General features: G+C 41.1%; 1 protein-coding gene across 1 annotated transcript in view; it reads left to right on the forward strand.

Annotated features, from left to right (window-relative positions):
* The window catches only part of ANKRD44 (ankyrin repeat domain 44), a 316,658-nt gene that overhangs the window by 183,627 nt on the left and 113,068 nt on the right, over nucleotides 1–19,963 (forward strand). The window contains exons 5-8 of the mRNA XM_082657650.1: nucleotides 10,362–10,562; nucleotides 10,925–11,012; nucleotides 13,490–13,632; nucleotides 14,658–14,870. Coding sequence (XP_082513776.1) covers nucleotides 10,362–10,562; nucleotides 10,925–11,012; nucleotides 13,490–13,632; nucleotides 14,658–14,870 — 645 coding nt within the window. The remainder of the gene's footprint in view (nucleotides 1–10,361; nucleotides 10,563–10,924; nucleotides 11,013–13,489; nucleotides 13,633–14,657; nucleotides 14,871–19,963) is intronic.

Raw genomic sequence — 19,963 nt, forward strand, 5'->3', positions numbered from 1 at the left:
AAAATACTAGGGAAACTTATTTTGCAATGCTAGATAACATACACGAGTAAGATTTGGGGCTGCCAGGGAAAATTATCTGAAGTGCTACTGTGAATTATTTCATATCGTTTCCCCTGTTTAGCTTATTCTTGTTGCTTTTTTGTTTCCCGTGGAAAAGAACAGCTGTAGGGGAAAGGAATGAAATGCACACCAACCTGGGGGGTTTGACACATGTTTATGGAAGCCCACTCTGTGGAAGGCGCAGTGTTAAATGTGGACCTTAAGGGGGTACAAAGTGTCCCTTCTTGGACGCTGTGTGGAGGGCAGACAACCAGTACACCACCAGTACACAACCATAGAGCCTACTGTGGCTTGTGTCCAAATGTGTTTGACCTTTCACACATGCATTTTCTTCTCCAGTGAACTGAGAGTAGCACCAAAGGATTTGCTGAACTTGTCACTTTTCTGTTCTGGAGGCTATTTTGTGGTTAGAAATGTTGAAAATAGTTGTATCCTGTCTTTGGGGTGTAGAATTGAGGATATTGTGTTCAAATATGTATTGTCACGGTGAACATTTATTGAGCACTTACTGTGTGCTAGGCTTACTGTGTGCTAGGCAGTGTGCTAAGCGCTTTCTGCACATTATTCCATTTTAGCCTCTGAATCACTCTCTGAGATTGACACCGTTATTAATCCTAATTTAGGAAACATGATCTCAGAGAAGTTAAGGAACAAACCTAAGACACCACAGCCAGCAAGTGGAGGAGGGTGTAACCCGAAAACCTGCTCTCCTAACTGCCGTGCTCCACTGCTGCCCTCACATCACATGGGCACCCCTAGGGATACTGGTCCAACTAATAAGATGCATCTATTTTTGCGTCTGTGCAGACAAAAGTCTGACAGGTATAAAAATGTTTCCCAGATCTGATCAGGAGAAGCATTTTATTTTATAGCTTAAATTTTAAACATCACATTTTCCCCTTCCCTCTCACAAACGGTGTCATTATGGTGGGCTAAATGCTAATAGGAGAATTGGAAAAATTATATGGGAGACTTGAATGTTATTGCTTTCCATAAATTATCTTTATGATTATAAAATGATGATCACATATAGAACATATATCGTACCTGGAATGGGAAGAAAGTAAGCATCTTATAACCTATTAGAAGGTAGATGAGTAGTATTCAGATTTAGTGTGCATTGAGATCATCTGCAGTGCTTGTTAAGTACCTGTTCTAACACTGCTATATATAAAATAGATAAACAACAAGGACCTACTGTATAGCACAGGGAACTATACTCAATATTTTGTAATTTCATGTATATATATAGCTGAATCACTTTGCTGTACACTTGAAACTAACACAACATTGTAAATCAACTATACTTCAATTAATAAATAAATAAAATTATGCACACACACAAAGTACCTGTTCTAGAACCTCACCCCCCAGTGATTTTGATGAAGCCTGTAATTGAGCCTGGAAATCTGTATTTCAAAAAGAAGATTCTGATGCATGTGGTCTACATACCACACTTTGAGACCAGAGATTAAAGATTGGAAATACTTTAGTATCTGGCCTTCCCAATGTTTAAAGCCAGTGGTTCTTTTTTTTTTTTAATACTTATTTATTTTATTTTATTATTTATTTTCTTTATTTTTTGGCTGCGTCTGGTCTTAGTTGCGGCATGCGGGATCTTCGTTGAGGCGTCCCGGATCGTTTTTGCTGCGGTGTGTGGGCCCTTCCTTGCGGCACGCAGTCTTCTCTCTAGTTGTGGCGCGCCGGCTCCAGGGCGTCTGGGCTCTGTAGTTTGCGGCACGCGGGCTCTCTCGTTGAGGCAGGCGAGCTCCGTAGTTGAAGTGCGCGGGCTTAGTTGCCCCGCGTCATGTGGGATGTTAGTTCCTCGACCAAGGATCAAGCCCGCATCCCCTGCATTGGAAGGCGGATTATTTACCACTGGACCGCCAGGGAAGTCCCCCAGTGGTTCTTGAACAGTTTGAATTCTTTCACATCCCCAAGTCTTCCCTTTGTACTCCTAGTTCTTAGAATAATTGTACTCTAATAATAATTATAATAATAAAGTGCAAGTTTAGTTTAATAATAGGTACTTTTAGAAGAATAATTTGAACAAATTAGGCACCAATTTATACAATTCTTACAGGATATGAAATTACTATAATCAGTAGAGGGTAAAATCCCCAACTGGTTATTATTTTACATTAATAGAGTGAATGCCTTCGGGACTCGAGCGCAGCCTCAGGGACCTTAGCCCGTGTAAATGTCTTGTTAATTTTCCTGCTGTATATAAAAAAAAGTCACGTTAGTTTTTGCATATTATTACTTAGAGAGTTTGCTAATGATTATACCAATATATTTATTCTACCCAAATTTATTGAATATACATTAGGTGCCAGATACCTGCCAGGCTTTGTGGCAAGTATAGAAAATTGTATGAGACTCAGACCCTGGTCTAAAGCAACTTACAGTTTATAAAATTTGACATTGTTTATGCCTACAAGGCCTCTGTATAGTCATAAAGCATTACTTTTCCATGAGTAATTTATGATCACTTAAATGCAATGCACATTTGAGAGTAAGAAAAACAAATATTGGAGGCAACAGTTTTTAAGGCACATGTATCCTATTTCTTCTCATCTTTTCCATGTGCCACAGTGTATGTTTCTACTTCTTATACAGGGTTGGAGTGACCTTTTATAAAAGGAGAAAGTCATAAAAAGTAGAAATAAAATGACTGCAGATGCCATCTCTAGTTCCCTCCTGTGTCACATCCCGTGACAGTTCCTCCCTCTGCCTGTTATTTCTGTGTCTCATATAGGACAGCCTACTGTGGAGTGTAATCCAACAAGGCCTACAGTCCTAAGGGTGAATGCTAACTAGGCTGATCCCTCCACTCAGGAGAAATGCCGGAATCCTCACACATGCTTGTTCATTAAAAAAGAAATCAAGGCTTTGAAGCAGCATTGCTCACAGTGCAGCTTGTGACTAGTCTGAGTCTTTTTGTCTTTCCTTTTGTGACATGAGTGAGCATTTAGCAACTTTTAGAGAAATTTGATAGAGTAATTTCATGCCTGCTAAATTAAATGATAAAATAATTGAGTTTATAATTTCTTTGTCTTTTTTTCATTTTATTCTTCTTCTAATTACTCATGATGAATTTGAAATAATAATAATTCAAAAAAAACTGTCCCTTCACCACAGATAGTTTGAAAAGTACTGTTTTAGTATCCTTTCTTGATTCAGAAATTGTTCAGCTTCCCTTCCCCCACATTAGTTTCTTTTTAACCTTGTAAGTTTCTGTCAGCGCAAACTCCTAGCTGTTAATTTTTTAGCCAAGGTGGGATACAGGAAAAGAGAGACTTCTTTTGATTACAAAAATCAGTAATTCCAGCTACATGTTAAAGTATGAGATTAGATCGCTCCCTAACACCATACACAAAAATAAGCTCAAAATGGATTAAAGACCTAAATATAAGGCCAGAAACTATCAAACTCTTAGAGGAAAACATTGGCAGGACACTCTATGACATAAATCACAGCAAGGTCCTTTTTGACCCACCTCCTAGAGAAATGGAAATAAAAACAAAAATAAACAAATGGGACCTAATGAAACTTAAAAGCTTTTGTGCAGCAAAGGAAACCATAAACAAGACCAAAAGACAACCCTCAGAATGGGAGAAAATATTTGCAAATGAAGCAACTGACAAAGGATTAATCTCCAAAATTTATAAGCTGCTCATGCAGCTTAATAACAAAAAAACAAACAACCCAATCCAAAAATGGGCAGAAGACCTAAATAGACATTTCTCCAAAGAAGATATACAGGCTGCCAACAAACACATGAAAGAATGCTCAACATCACTAATCATTAGAGAAATGCAAATCAAATCTACAATGAGATATCATCTCACACCAGTCAGAATGGCCATCATCAAAAAATCTAGAAACAATAAATGCTGGAGAGGGTGTGGAGAAAAGGGAACCCTCTTACACTGTTGGTGGAATGTAAATTGATACAGCCACTGTGGAGAACAGTATGGAGTTTCCTTAAAAAACTACAAATAGAACTACCATATGACCCAGCAATCCCACTACTGGGCATATACCCTGAGAAAACCATAATTCAAAAAGAGTCATGTACCAAAATGTTCATTGCAGCTCTATTTACAATAGCCCAGAGATGGAAACAACCTAAATGTCCATCATCGGATGAATGGATAAAGAAGATGTGGCACATATATACAATGGAATATTACTCAGCCATAAAAAGAAACGAAATTGAGCTATTTGTAATGAGGTGGATAGACCTAGAGTCTGTCATACAGAGTGAAGTAAGTCAGAAAGAGAGAGACAAATACCGTATGCTAACACATATATATGGAATTTAAGGAAAAAATGTCATGAAAACCTAGGGGTGAAACAGGAATAAAGACACAGACTTACTAGAGAATGGACTTGAGGCTATGGGGAGGGGGAAGGGTAAACTGTGACAAAGCGAGAGAGAGAGGCATGGACATATATACAGTAAGGTAGAAAGCTAGTGGGAAGCAGCTGCATAGCACAGGGAGATCAGCTCGGTGCTTTGTGACCGCCTGGAGGGGTGGGATAGGGAGGGTGGGAGGGAGGGAGACGCCAGCGGGAAGAGATATGGGAACATATGTATATGTATAACTGATTTATTTTGTTGTGAAGCTGAAACTAACATACCATTGTAAAGCAATTATACTCCAATAAAGATGTTAAAATGAAAAAAAAAATCAGTAATTCCCTAAATAGCCATAGAATTACTTCCTCTTAAAACCAAGTTAAAATGCTTACAAGATTAAAATTTTTGAAAGAGAAATGCAACTTTGAAAAAGGAAATTGTAGTCTTTTTAAATCAAAGCTTCGTTTTTGTGAAAATATTGTATTACATTTCTATTAAATGTAGGAAGCCAGTTTGTCAGGCTAAAACTTCAGAGTTTAAAAATGTAAATAACTAAGGAGAATTAACATTTCAAAGTATTTATGTCAGGGTGCTTGGCTGTTACTGTGTGCTGAGTAAGCTCTGACCTAGTAGAAAGTGCATGAGCCCTTAAACCCAGGCTGGCAAACCATCTTCAGCCATCTTCCCTATAAAATGAAGCTGCCTATCAAATGAGGGGGCAATCCAGATGACCCCTGAGGCCTTTTCTGCTTCTAATATCCGGTATATCTGTGAATTTAATTCCATAATCATTTTATACTTGCATTTTCATTTTTTTTAAAAAGGTTAATCCTTGGAAATTGAATAAGAACCCCTCCTTTGTATACTAAATATTCCTTGATAGAGTCCTTTCTTGTCAAGTAAGATGAAAACTGTTCAATTCACTATATAAGCAGATATAAGAGTAAAAATGGAGAATGGCAAAGTTAAAACATTTTATAAAATTGGAGAAATAAAAGTAACGGTTATTCTAGGTGTCCTTGAACTGTGAAAGTGAGTGTTGGTACAAAAGACACATGGTGTGGACTTCCCTGGTGGCACAGTGGTTGAGAATCTGCCTGCCGATGCAGGGGACACGGGTTCGTGCCCCGGTCTGGGAAGATCCCACATGCCGCGGAGCAGCTGTGCCCGTGAGCCATGGCCGCTGAGCCTGCGCGTCCAGAGCCTGTGCTCCGCAACAGGAGAGGCCACAACAGTGAGAGGCCCGCGTACCGCAGAAAAGACACGTGGTGAAATGGGCACTCACGTGGGAATTATGTAAAGTTCACATGAAAAGAAATTTATTAGAGACCCTACCCACTTCTTTTTTTCCTATCTGATCAATGAACTTGAACCTTTTCCTTTTCTAATTTTTTAGGTATAACCCAGATGTTGGTCAGGGGCATCTAGCCTTCTAAATGGATATGACTGACCGGAAACCACTTGTTCAAAGTCTGATATTCTCCCAACAATTCCAGAGAATTCCTGGAGATTTAAGTTTTGGTTGCCTGGCTCCACAAGCCTGCTCTTGCTGCGTTCATTGGGTTTATGCTTCAGCTTTCTCCTCTTCCCTCTTGGCCTGTTGACTCTGTTCCCACCCAGATGTATACCTCCTCCCTAGAGCGCAGGGCCACGTCCTCTCTCCAATCTCTCTGTCCTCATCCTTTCCTTCCTGCCAAGCTCTAAACGCTTCCCACTCTATTATGCAGAGCAAGGCAACTCTGTTTGGCCCCCTCCCAAAATTCACTGTAGACCCATCATCACAGAGCAAGAGCTGAACTCAGAGGCCTCTGACTCTTTGCATAGGACCTGCCCTCCTTAAAAGACTATTTGGACTTAAAAATAGTATTTTTTCATACTGGTAAATAACAAAATTTTATTTTAACCAGATTTGATCATTTATAGTTTGTGGTAATTCAAACAGGGAGCTAGTCCAGGGGGTCCGCAAACTTTTTCCGTGAAGGGTGAGATAGTAAATATTTTAAGCTCTGATGGCTGCATGTGGTCTCTGTCACAAATACTCAACTCTGCTGTTATAATTTGAAAGCGACCATAGATAATATGTAAACAAATGAATGAGGCTGTGTTCCAATAAAATTTTATTTACAAAACCAAACCAAAATTTATCTGATTAAAATATTTTTAGGGGCTTCCCAGGTGGCGCAGTGGTTGAGAATCTGCCTGCCAGTGCAGGGGATGCGGGTTCGAGCCCTGGTCTGGGAGGATCCCACATGCCACGGAGCAACTGGGCCCGTGAGCCACAACTACTGAGCCTGTGCGTCTGGAGCCTGTGCTCCGCAACGGGAGAGGCCGCGACAGTGAGAGGCCCGTGCACCGCGATGAAGAGTGGCCCCCGCTTGCCACAAATAGAGAAAGCCCTCGCACAGAAACGAAGACCCAACACAGCCAAAAATAAATAAATAAATTTATTAAAAAAAATATATTTTTAGAAGTATTGTCTACTTAAGAATACATTTTTTTCCCCACAAACTCCAAAAGCACTTATTTATATATAAACCATAACTGGCATATGAATGTATATTTTCTTTGCTTAAAGTATTGCTGTGTGTACAATGTAAATCATTCCTAAATATTCGTTTAAAAGTAGGGCCTCTCCTAGGTAATATCTCATTCACCTAGTCGCAGGTACTCTAAGAGCAATCACATTTTGTTACCTTTAAAAAACAAATTTCTCATGAATTGGTCTTATAGTATAAAGTTGTGAAATGTTCCTGTACATTTTCTGTTTTGTTAGTCTATCCTGAATTTACATAATATTTAATGCAAAGCAAGAATCTGTACAAGTACAGTAAAATAATATACAAAGCAAAGGTATTAAAGAGACAGTATGTATTGTTATTTTGCTGTGAATGTGTGAAAAGGATATATACCGTTTTTTATAGTACTGCTTTTGAGATGGTTATCTCCATCTTTTGGCCACGTATCTGCAAAATGTTTTCAGCATGCATCTCCAGAATATGCGTCTCATTTATTTATAAATTATATGTAAGAACTACTATCATTAGATAATATTTCAAGGCACAGGTGAAATGTTAAAGTGAGGCTTTTCATTTGTCCTAGTCTTAAATAACCATATAGATAATAGACTTTTGTTTTATATATAAATTTATTTGTTTATTTTTGGCTGCGTTGGGCCTTCGTTGCTGCACACGGGCTTTCTCTAGTTGCGGCGAGCAGGGGCTACTCTTCCTTGCCATGCGTGGGCTTCTCATTGCAGTGGCTTCCCTTGTTGGGGTGTATGGGCTCTAGGCGCATGGGCTTCGGTAATTGCAGTACGTGGGCTCAGTAGTTGTAGCTCATGGGCTCTAGAGTGCAGGCTCAGTAGTTGTGGCGCACGGGTTTAGTTGCTCCATGGCATGTGGGGTCTTCCCAGACCAGGGCTCGAACCTGTGTTCCCTGCACTGGCAGGCGGATTCTTAACCACTGTACCACCAGGGGAGCCCTAGATAATAGACTTTTGATGATTTCTCTGTTTTTGCCAAGCTCTTGTCAGAGCTGATTAAATTTGTCATTACTTTTACCTTGTAATGTAGGTGATAGAAAGCTTTTACGAGGAGTAGAGGTGTCAGCTCTGTGACTTTCACATCATTTATGCTTGCATTAGTATTATTATTATCTTTAATCTGTGGGTTCCTTGCATAAATCTTGTCCATTTTAGCGTGTTTTTAGGTTAAGGGTATGTATTACAATCTGTAAATGGACTCGGCAGGCCATCATTCTGTATTTCAGTGCACTCAAAGTGAATGAATGGAGAGGGCAAGCCCCGCCCCCCCAGCACTGTGGAAGCCCCACCCCTCCCTGAGGGCATCTCCAACACTGAGGCAGGATCTTCCATGGAGCTGACTGAGGGCAGGACGCCAATCCAGAAGTTAAATACCAGCTTAAATGCTTTCCTTTTTAAAGAAATAAAATATAAATGGAGGTTCCAATATTTTCTTCCCGTATCACAATTGACTGCACATCTACATAAACTGCATAATTTATGATATGAAAGTTGATAAAAATATTATTTTTCTCTTATTTAAATCTTAATGCTTATATTGTGATCTAGATTTTCTTTTCTTTTCTTTTTTGTTCACCCACCTAGTTTTTAGTATAGAGCCTGACTAATGTTTCCTTCAATCTTCCATAGTTCTAACAGTGTTTTTTACATAGTAAGCGAGCATTAATAATACGTGTACACATGTTTCACTCTAAAATGGGCTCAAGGACTATTTAATAGTCATTATCATCAGTTGTGCTGAGGATGGGTGGCATATATCTTTTTTTTTTCCTTTTTGGTAATCTTAACAAATTGATTGTTTGCTTGGATCCTGTCAGTTTATTGCCCTTTATTTATAGCATCTAAATGGAGCCCCATTGTTTTCTTAAAGTGTATTCTCTAATTTGCAAAGTTAACTTCTTTTTGCTCTCATTCTACTGTTCAAGTTAGCCATTCATCTCAATATGTTGCCACTACTGATTCATGGAACATTTTTTTTTTTTTTTTTTTTTTTGCGGTACGCGGGCCTCTCACTGCTGTGGCCTCTCCCGTTGCGGAGCACAGGCTCCGGACGCGCAGGCTCAGCGGCCATGGCTCACGGGCCCAGCCGCTCCGCGGCATGTGGGATCTTCCCGGACCGGGGCACGAACCCGTGTCCCCTGCATCGGCAGGCGGACTCTCAACCACTGCGCCACCAGGGAAGCCCGGAACATTTTTTTTATTTCATCCTTTATGTCCCTGGTTAAAATGTTAATTCTGAGAGTTCAAATCATCTACTTTTTTGCGATTCTTCATATACCTGCATGATAAAGTTGATAGACAGCCCAGGTCTTTGGGGATTAAGGTGGACACAGGTAAGTTCTTTGTCCTTGAAGGGTGGCAGGAATGTGGTACTAATGCCTTTCATTGGTCTGTTGATGCCACATTGACAAGGTGTCCATAAAGGAGCCAGGGACATCCAACTGGTCTCAGGGATGTCTCTAGACGTAAAGAGAAACAACCGACAGCGTTCCCTTCTCTCGAGAGAAGCTATGTCCTTTACTTGACTAAAGAGAAGAGTGTCCTCAATCCTGGCTGCATAACAGAGTCCCCAGGGAGCTTTACAGACATTCTGAGGCCAATTAGAATCAATACAGAACCGTCATGCGTATTTTTAAGAGCTCCCCAGGTGATTCCATTGCACAGCCAAGGTGGAGAGTTATAGTTCAAGAGGCTAATAAGATGATTAGGTCAATAGAAGGAAAATCAAAAGCGGGAGGCTCAGGAAGGGTGAAGGGACTCAATAGCGAAAAACAGTCTCATTTTAACATAGAAAAGATTGGGGAAAGAAGGAACAATTTCGTAACTTCAAGTTGATGGTGGTAATAGACATCCTCTACCCTTGACCGCTTATTGATCACACAGGGAGGGTTGAGATTTGACCAAGAGAACCAAAGATTTATAAATTGATCCAAGAATGTCTGGAGAGCTTTGGGGCCTTTGGCTTTGGAAGATGGAGGCTTACTGACCAATATGGCTAACCTTGAGGGATCTTTGGGGGCCCTTTGGTCTATGGCTGTTGTAACCTGCTGTGCACACTTGCACATGAGTGCTCTCGTTTGGCCTAAAGATACCTTATATTTCGTAAGGAAACCTTACCCTTGGAAGTTTATTTGGTTTTGGAGTTTTGCCAGGGCTCTTGGCCTAACAGAGAAAGGGAGAGTGAATCTGTTTTAATCTGTGCCACTCTTTTCATCTTCATCCCGTATGACCTTGCTTGTCTCAGAAGAATATATGTCATGAGCCAGCCTGTCATGAGCCAGAAAGGGAGCCTTTCCCTTTCTGTAGTTCCAGGGTCTGGTGAAGCATCTTATACGCAATAAGGATTGACTGAGTGTGTGTCAGTGACCCCTGCAAATTCTGCTTTTGTTGTAGGAAGCAGTGCAAGTGTTGATTAAGCACTCGGCTGACGTCAATGCGAGGGACAAGAACTGGCAGACCCCGCTCCACGTGGCAGCAGCCAATAAGGCTGTCAAGTGTGCAGAAGTCATCATTCCCCTGCTGAGCAGCGTCAATGTCTCTGACCGAGGGGGACGCACAGCCTTGCACCACGCCGCTCTGAATGGCCATGTGGAGGTCAATGTCCTCATCATTGAGAGCAAGAATCCTCCCCACAGACCCTCTTAGCCCCATGGGGAACCTAATCTCATTGCTGAGGCTTTTAGATAATGTGACAATAATATTTGTACACCAAACCTTAGGCAACTGTACCTGTTCTTAAATTTAGAGCCACAATGAATTGAAAAAGTAGCCGACACCTCAGTCTTTCCCTCTGACACACATGCCGCAGGTTGGCCGTGGTGTCTTCCTACTTTGAACTTCAGATCTCTGACCTGCCTTTAGATTGGACATTAATTTGGCTCACATCACCTGCTGAGGGTGAGGACCCCTCACCATTACAGAGTATACGCTTGATTTCACTGTCGGTTATCTTTCAGATGGTTAATTTACTCTTGGCCAAAGGGGCAAACATCAATGCGTTTGACAAGAAGGACCGGCGTGCTCTGCACTGGGCAGCTTATATGGGTAAGGATTCCATGAATAGAGAGCAAAGTGCAGATAACTTGAACTAAAAAAGCCCCGGGTTTCTCACTGACCACGCAGGTTTTCTCTTGGGCGAGCCTGACTTCTTTTCAAGCTTGGGATTCAGTTGAATTAAGATTCGGTCCTTGTACTGGCATGCACAGAGCACTCTAATTGGGCAGTTGCTTTGTCAGAGATTTATTTATCCTACAAAGAGCAGGAGGGATGAATCATGGCATGGCCTTCATTGAATGTGTTTCAATCTGGATTGGAAAGCGGCACAAATTGTGCTTATTTTAACTTGTTATGGCAGCAAAATAAGGTGTTTAAAGAGAAAGAAGGACGGGCTAGCAAAGCAAGGATGTAAATTTCATTTGTCTTTTTATTTATAAATATTCCTGAAAGAAACAAAAAGGAAGGAATAAAGGACAACACCCTGACTATCGTGTAGGTGGAGGTGCCCAGAGTCACTGTGGGTGACTTTGCTACTGCACTGCCGACAGAGCTGGGGCTTGCTCCCTGTTCCTGCCAGCTCGGGTGCGGAAGACAAAGGAAGACATTACATTTCTATGCTTTTCCTCTTCACTTTTGTTGGCACTAGTACCACTGACAAATGAGAGCCCTCATAGAGTTTATTCTCAGTGTTGACTCTTGGGAAATGAAGAACTAAAAGAACTAAGATCCTTCCTTTGTGTTTCTAATTGGAGAACATCCTGCAGTTGGAAAAGCAGAAAAGCAGGATTCTATCAGCACCAAGTTATAAACACCCTGACTGCCCATCACAACACAGGAGATTGTGAAAGATCTACACAGTGGGACACTATGCAGTAACTACAGTGATGATATCATTAGTATTTTCTTAACATAGAAAGATTCTGTGATATGTTAAGTGAAAACAGATCATAATACAGTATGAATAATACAGTCCTCATTTTTGTTAAAAATATCTATAAAATGAAAACAACCTGGGTTGTATTAAACACTGAAGTTATTAACTGAGTATCTCAAGGGATTGTGGATGATTTTGGTTTCCTTTTAACACCTTTTTGCCTTTTCTGAATCCTTTTTAATAAGCCTACGGACCTTTTATTATCATAAAAAATAATAATGTTAATTGTGGGGAGAAAAAAGAGAATGGGTTCGGGCAGGGATGAAATAAATTCTGTGGCTATAGATAGGCCTGAATGAATTATTGGACTTAAAAAAACAGAATCTTAAGATTTTGCACGCATTATCCTTTTTTACAAGGCGACATGGACTTTCGAGTTGTTTGAAGCAGGTTAGATGTCTGCATGGTCCCTGCGGGACTGGAGCCAGTGAGCGTTTGCCCCATGATGTTTAGGCAGAGCACACACTAAGCTAGTGTGACGTGGGACACAAAGAACCTGGAGTTTCACGTTTGTTCTTTGCTGATACATGGCTAAAACATATGTGTAGAATTGCTTTAAAGCAGTAAAGTTACATTTTTGTGTGTCATCGGGATACATGTAGGAAAACATATACAGATGACTATCTTTAGGGACTAATGGACAAAACCAGGGCAAAGAACTTAAGATAGCAGCACCAGTAATTCAAAATAGTTTTTTTCTGTACATAAGTCTTCATAAAACTAGCCAAGACAAAACTCTGTCTCTTTTGTACACACACACACACACACACACACACACACACACACACGCACGCACGCACACACACACACGCACACACACTTTAGGCCCTGGAGCCAGTACTCATCTTCTACCCTTCAGTTATCAACAATGTTTAGAGCAGTGATCTAAGCATTGTTCTAAGCATTGTTCTAAGCATCGAACAATCTTTAGTCAGGAAATAAAGGTCAGATACATTTATTGTTGTATATGTAGCAAGATAGAGAACAAAGGAAGATATTCTAGAAAATATGCCAACAGGAGTTGAAACTAGAAGGGTGTTCAGTTTAGCCAGCAACTCATGAGAACTTGAAGTTGAACCATATGAAGTTGCCATTTTTGTGGGCCCAGAAAAGGGTCAGACAGCAGCAGTTGCATATGATTTAACAATAATCTGGAGTTGTTCTGATTAATTGATCTTTTTTTCTTTCATTAGTTTTTCCAAACCAAATTGTCATTGTTAGACTTTTCAGTGAAGAATGGCAATTGGTTTCAAAAGCATTGCTTTCATTTGACGTGAAGTTTTTTTTAGTCTCTGGTTCTGACATATTGGCAGGACCTCCACATTATTTATTTGTAAACAGGCATCGATCTCCTTAAAGAGAAGCCTCACATGTGAATCATCTTCTTTCTTCCCACAGCACTTACATGATGCCTGACACATAGTACGTACTCCCTAAATATTTGTTGGATATTTGCCATGAAGCAGCTTTTTATAAACAGCTTAGCAAGATGCTGGCGGCAATAAAAGCTGGTGGTGATAATTCAGGTGGAATGAATTGTCAAAGTGTCCTATAAAGGTTAACGATGTTTTCTGCTGCTTTGTTTCTACAGGCCACCTGGACGTTGTGGCTTTGCTCGTTAACCACGGCGCGGAAGTGACGTGTAAGGATAAGAAGGGCTACACGCCCCTGCATGCCGCGGCCTCCAATGGGCAGATCAGCGTTGTCAAGCATCTCCTGAATCTGGGGGTGGAGGTGAGCTATGATTCAGGCATCACCCCATGGTGCATTTGTGGGTTTTCTGTTGTTCGGAAATTAAATCCTGTGTCTTTGTGGGTTTTCTGAAATTAAATCCTGTTTGCATTTTAATTCAAGAGGGAAAAAAAAAAACAACCCTCATTTCTTACCATCCTGTCTTTTTTGAGTTTACATGGGCAACTGATGAAGGGCAATGGGGCATATGCTAAGTCGTAGAAAGCCAGAAACAGACTAACTTTCTGTATCAACATAGAGAAATATTTTAACATCTGGGATACATATCCACCAGTCATTTTTAAAAGACTGGCGAGGTTTCATCATCCCACCTGTAGAACCTAGCCTTCTAAATCGTGGCTTCCAAGCAGAAATGAATGACAAACATGCTGAGCTGGAGAAGTAGACCTCACCCCCTTCTTCTTAGGTAGCAGGGTGGGAGCAGTAGTGAGGCTGTCCCGGAGGAAAGGAAAAGCGAGCTGCGATAGTGAGATGGTGATAACAGCAGTCAGGGCAGGTCTGGGAGAGCAAGAGGGAGCTGGGAGCTAAATGACCAGGGCAGCTCCACAGCCCAGCCACCAGAATGTGGCCTCTTGAGGTGTCAGCAGAGCGGGTTCTGAGTTCAGGCCCCCCAGCAACTCCCTGAGCACCTCCCACCCTTTCCTCTTCTGTTCGCTGTTGAGATCCGGGCTCGTTTCTTGCTCCCCCGATTCAGTTCTCCTCTGGCGTTTTGAGGCAGCTTTGCCTCTCCCTTTTTGTCCCTTCCCTAGCTGAAAGATATCTTGCCACAAGTGGAAACCTCTCACTCTTCCTCCCAGCTCACTTATTGTCACTTTCATGTTTTGCTGAGCTTTACCTCTGCGTGAGAAGCCTTCCCAGGATGACCACGCTGGGGCAAGAGTAAGCTCTGAATGATCACACTGACAGATGGGTATTTCCTTTCTCCAGCACGGCCGGTAGGCTTTTGGTGGGAAATGGAGTAAATTGGCTTCAGTGCTTTTAATCGCCCATTTTGGACTCATTTGCAGATTGATGAAATCAACGTGTATGGAAACACGGCCCTCCACCTGGCCTGCTACAACGGGCAGGATGCTGTAGTCAACGAGCTGACCGACTACGGTGCTAATGTGAACCAGCCCAATACCAGCGGGTTCACCCCGTTGCATTTTGCTGCTGCCTCCACACACGGTGCTTTGTGTCTTGAACTATTAGTAAACAACGGGGCGGATGTTAACATTCAGGTATGACTCTCTCTCAGTCTCCCTCTCTCAGTGTGAAGTACCTTTGCATTGAGCCTCTGTTTGAGCAAACTCACCTGCTGTAAATTACAATTAGTGAATTGTAACTCTAAGCGTCCTGATTCTTGCGGACTTATCCTATATTGTCGTGATGTGGAAACTTCTGCAGCAGTGGTGGTACCAGTGGATGACACTGAGGTTCTAGCCACGTGCCCTCGGTAGCTTAGTGAATATATGGGAGCAAATACTGGGTCTCAGGGATGTGGACTTGGCCGAGATTCTAATACTGAGGTGAATGTTGAGCTGATGGGGCAGAGATGCTGAGCATGAAAAGGAAGCCTAACCTAATGATCTCAGGTCTGTTTCCAACCCGCAAAGCCCTCCAAGGAGTTTCTCAAATGGTTTCCTGGAGTAAACCCCAGATAGTGACTTCAAGTATATGATATTAATCTGGTTTTAATGGTAATTCCTGTACTCAGCAAACTTACTGAGGACTACCTAGTGCCCTCTGTTTGGTACTGGGTGTATACTCCAAGGTGCCCTCAAGGGACTTACGATATGGCAAGGAGATGATATACTCAGATAATCATGGGACAAGAGAGAGTGTCATGAGTGGCGTGAGAAATTAATAAAGTGCTGCAGATTATAAGAAGTAAGTATTGACTTGCTTTTTGCTTGGGCATCAAAACTAGAGATTGCTTCTGAGCTGAAGATTGATATCAGTTGAGATGAGGAGGGATAGAGAGAATTTGAGAGAGGACATTCCAGATCCATAGAATGGCAAGCAAAGGAGTTGAGAGGTCTCGACAGGTAAACTTTAGGTAACCAGTCTGCTCACTGTAACAGATAACCAAGAGGAACTTTTGCAGGTAGCCTTCATGATCCAGGTTACATCACTTGGATGCATTTAGATTGTAGCACAATATCCTGATTTATACCAAGTGACCTTGTTCGCATCCTCAGCTTCCCTTCTCCCAAGCACACAGGAATTGTAAAGCAAGGTCCCAGTGTATTCTGTCTCTGCTTTTGAAAAATTGTTATTTCCAAGGTTTAATTTCAAGAATATTGGAGCAGTCTATTTTAATGATCTCCTCTATTCACTATTAAAGTCCTTCTATATTTTTTCATTTAATTTATAATAGTGGGGAAATATGAGACAAACTCTCAGAATAGCGATTTATTGTGATTGGAGTACAAATCATATGAAAGAAAGGAGCCAGGAGCAAGCTGAAATGTGACCTGACCAAGAATGAGCACTTATCTACTGCCCAAGGAGTTGGGGCCTCTATAGGGTGTGGGTCCGCTAATCATTATAGAGGCCACATGATCAGAACTGAGCATTAGAAACGGTAATCTGGCCACAGAAAACCAGAGACAGAAAACATAAAGAAAAAAATGTATATATGACTACATAAAATTTTTAAACTTTTATATAACAAAACAAAACAACAAAAAAGACAAAAACAAAAACCTTAACATAAAATTGAAAGGGGAGCAACTTGGAAATTTTTCTGCAATATACATATAAGCAAGGAGTTAACATATTTAATATGTAAGAGCTCGTAAAAATCAATAAGAAAAAGTATGATAGTCTACTAGAAAATATGGGCAAATGCAGATCACAAGAGAGAGAATACAATATCCATTAAACTTATGAAAAGATATTCAGTATTACTAGTCATTAGAGAAATGCAAACTAATACGTTTATAATACTAATACATTAATATTTGCCTTTAAAATTGGCAAGTATCAAAAAAACTAGCAATGCCCAGTGTAATCAATGAAAAATTAAAATGCAATAAGTAAATATGATCCAGTTTTATAATTTCAAAAAGTATGTGTCTATGTATGTGCATAGAAAGAGAAAAATATCTGGAATCTACATCAGTATCCTAGCAACAGTTATCACTCCAGCGAGGCAAAATTATGATTTGGATTTTTAGTTGCTTTTCAATATATTTGTTTTAATCTTCTTATTGTGATGCCAGAAGTATGTGTTACTTTTATATCCAAAAGAAAAAGAAAAGCTATTTTCATTTTTATTAAAAAAAAAATTTCAGATATAGTGGACCTAGGGAGGGGACAAGTAAAAGATAACTGGAAGTCAATGAAATGGGTCTGGATAAGAGGTAATGAGGACAGGGGGATGGGGACAGCCAACGGAGGGAGAGGCTTTGCAGAAAGGAAATCTCTGGGATATCGTTGGACAAGAGATGGAGGAGATAAAGATGAGTATAAGAATTGAAATCTGGGCTTCCCTGGTGGCACAGTGGTTGAGAGTCCGCCTGCTGATGCAGGGGACATGGGTTCATGCCCCGGTCCGGGAAGATCCCACATGCAGCGGAGCGGCTGGGCCCGTGAGCCATGGCCGCTGAGCCTGTGCGTCCGGAGCCTGTGCTCCGCAACGGGAGAGGCCACAACAGTGAGAGGCCTGCGTACCGCAAAAAAAAAAACCAAAAAAAAAAAAAAACGAGTTAGGGAAGATAGGAAGGAAACGAAGGGGATGGAGTGTCTTCATGAAGGTAGAAAGCAGGCAGAAATGAAAAAGTAAACTAGCTGAAGAGAATTTCAGAGTTCCAGATCTTGTAAGGGGACCCCATCCAAGGTCCTACGTGGAGGTAGGATGAAGGTCTTTAGGGGCAACAAAGCAACCGAGGTGGGGAAAGAGCCAACATGTGGGGTTAGAGTCTAAGAGGAGGGTGGTAGAGGACAGGAGGCAAACAGGTGGCTTAACCGTCAGTGTCCCCAAGACTTGTGACACTTCTCTTGCCATCCTAATGTCTGAGGGACATCCTGTGGATCCTCTAAAGGAAGGAACATTATTGAAGTTAGATAAAGTATCTCTATTTACCAACCTTAATTAATTCACGGGGTTATCAGATGCTTTCCATTTCCTCTGTAAAACATGCCAACTGATGCTTTCAGTGTGCCCGATACTGAGGTTAGAAGGCCACTTTCTGGCATACCTACCTACTTCTCCCAGGTAACTGACTAGCAGCCAGTTCAGATCGGATAAGAGGCTTCAACTAGGTATGGTGCCTTGGTTTATGGCAGCCTTCTCTTCTCCCCCACAAAATGGACATGGAAAGCATAGCTACTTAATTTTAATAGTTAATTTTTTCCTGTAGACTGCTAATCATCAATAGAGTATAAGAAGCACCATTAAAAAAAAGTCTGAGACTTGGGTTTACGTATTACCTAATCTGTGTAAATGGGATTTTGAATCCAATCTAGCCTTCTCCCTCAGTCTCCCCATCTACTCTATCTACATCCTAATTCTCTTGAATCTTTATGAGTTAACTCTGGATGCATGGATCATCTAACATTTCCGTGGAGCCATTCGGTCTGACTGGAGGTTGTTATCTCTCTGCACCACATTGCCCTTGGATTTTGAAAGTGTTTGTAGATTGCAAGACAATTTGTATTTGTTTAGATTTTCCAAAGTTAGAAGAAAATAGCAGATTGAAATGTAGCCAATACCTACTCACGTGTTCACTTTGTTTTCCTCTGTCCTCACAAAACACAGAAAGTGACATCTTCATGAGAAATTGCAAGATGATGGAGAGGGGAGGAAGGTTATGTGTCCTGCATGCATTTTACAGTCCCTCATTTTGCTTAGATTGACCATGGCCCTGTCCTTGATTTCGAATATTGTGATATCACAAAGTTTAGTTATTATAAAATAATAGAGACACAATACTTAATACAATAATCTGTTGAAAGTTTACTCTTTTTTTGCAAATATGAAATAATTTCCCTTCTCCATCAGAGACCACGTTGTAATTTTTGTAGCATCTCAAGGCTCTTTTTGGAAGCACTCAAACTAAGCATTAAAGAAGACAGTAAACACGTGGCCATGCTGGATATGACTTAGAAAGATAGATTCAGAAATTACCATTGCCTACCTAACATTCCGCCTGCCTGTGGTCTCAGTTCTTTTCTGTGCACGGGCCCTTTAGATCACTTAACCCTAAGAGACTGGAACTGAAGCCCATCACACATTTACTGAAGTGGACCAGCTCCCTTCTTTGTATGTACCAGGACCAAGTTATATTCTATAATTGCATTGCAGAGGTTGAAGATGAAACTGGAATAGGCAAGAGTAAGCAGTAATAGCGACATGGCCCTTGGATCTTAAGAGAGGAAATGAGGAAAGGAGGGGGGTGAATGTCTGAGCCAACCACGTGCCATCTCCAGCCTTTAGAAGCATTAAAAAAATTAGACTGTATGTGGCTTTTTGCACACCAGGGTATTAGATTGCTTTTCCATTGAATTAGGAAGCCCTTTGGGGTTTCTGGCTATATTTATTTTATAGAGACTTTATTGCCCTCCACCAGAGCCACTGAGCTTTGTGGCGCCAGGGGGCACTGTGCCACAGAGAACACAGTGCCTTCACCTTCCTGGGGAGTAACTGTGTATTTAAGTTTAGAGAAGGTTTATGGGAGGAGGAGGAAAGAAAGCATTAGAAGTGGAAGAAAAGAATGAATGGATTTCTGAGAATGGAAACGCTTCATTAATTCAAGGATTAATCTTCCTTGGATGATGGTGAATTCTGCCCTGAAAGAATACTAATATTTGTCATAAAATATTCTTCGTCCTCACTGGTTTTCTTTCATGACTATGGCTGAACCGTAAGTCAATAGGAGAGCTATTAAGCAAGTTCTCAAGGTCACAAAATTTTCCAAGCCCTGAATCTGCTCTGGGAGAATGCACCTAGAAATTGGGAGGAGGCTAGAAATGAAGAAGTTCTTCTAAAAGCAAAGCTTTGAATAAGTGGGAGAACTGATCATTTCTTCTCCTTTGAGCATTCAGGGGATGTTTGGTATCTGAAGTTCTAGGGCCAGCAGCAGCAATGGCAAGTTCCCTGCCACCCGACCCCACCCCCATGTGAAAAATTTCTCAGGCAGACAATGAAACTCAGTAGGATCCTCAGTCTCAACCTGAATATTCTGAGTTCTAACTTGTAAAGGCTAAATAAAAAGTACTAGTCTTTTGACCTTCATTGGTTTTCAATGGTTTTTTGAAATGAGTTCCCTTTACACCTATACCATATAAACAAAGCTGCCCAAAAATGACTGCTATGATACCCTTAATG

Source organism: Grampus griseus, assembly GCF_964374135.1.
Source record: "Grampus griseus genome assembly, chromosome: 7".
Taxonomy (NCBI): Eukaryota; Metazoa; Chordata; class Mammalia; order Artiodactyla; family Delphinidae; genus Grampus; species Grampus griseus.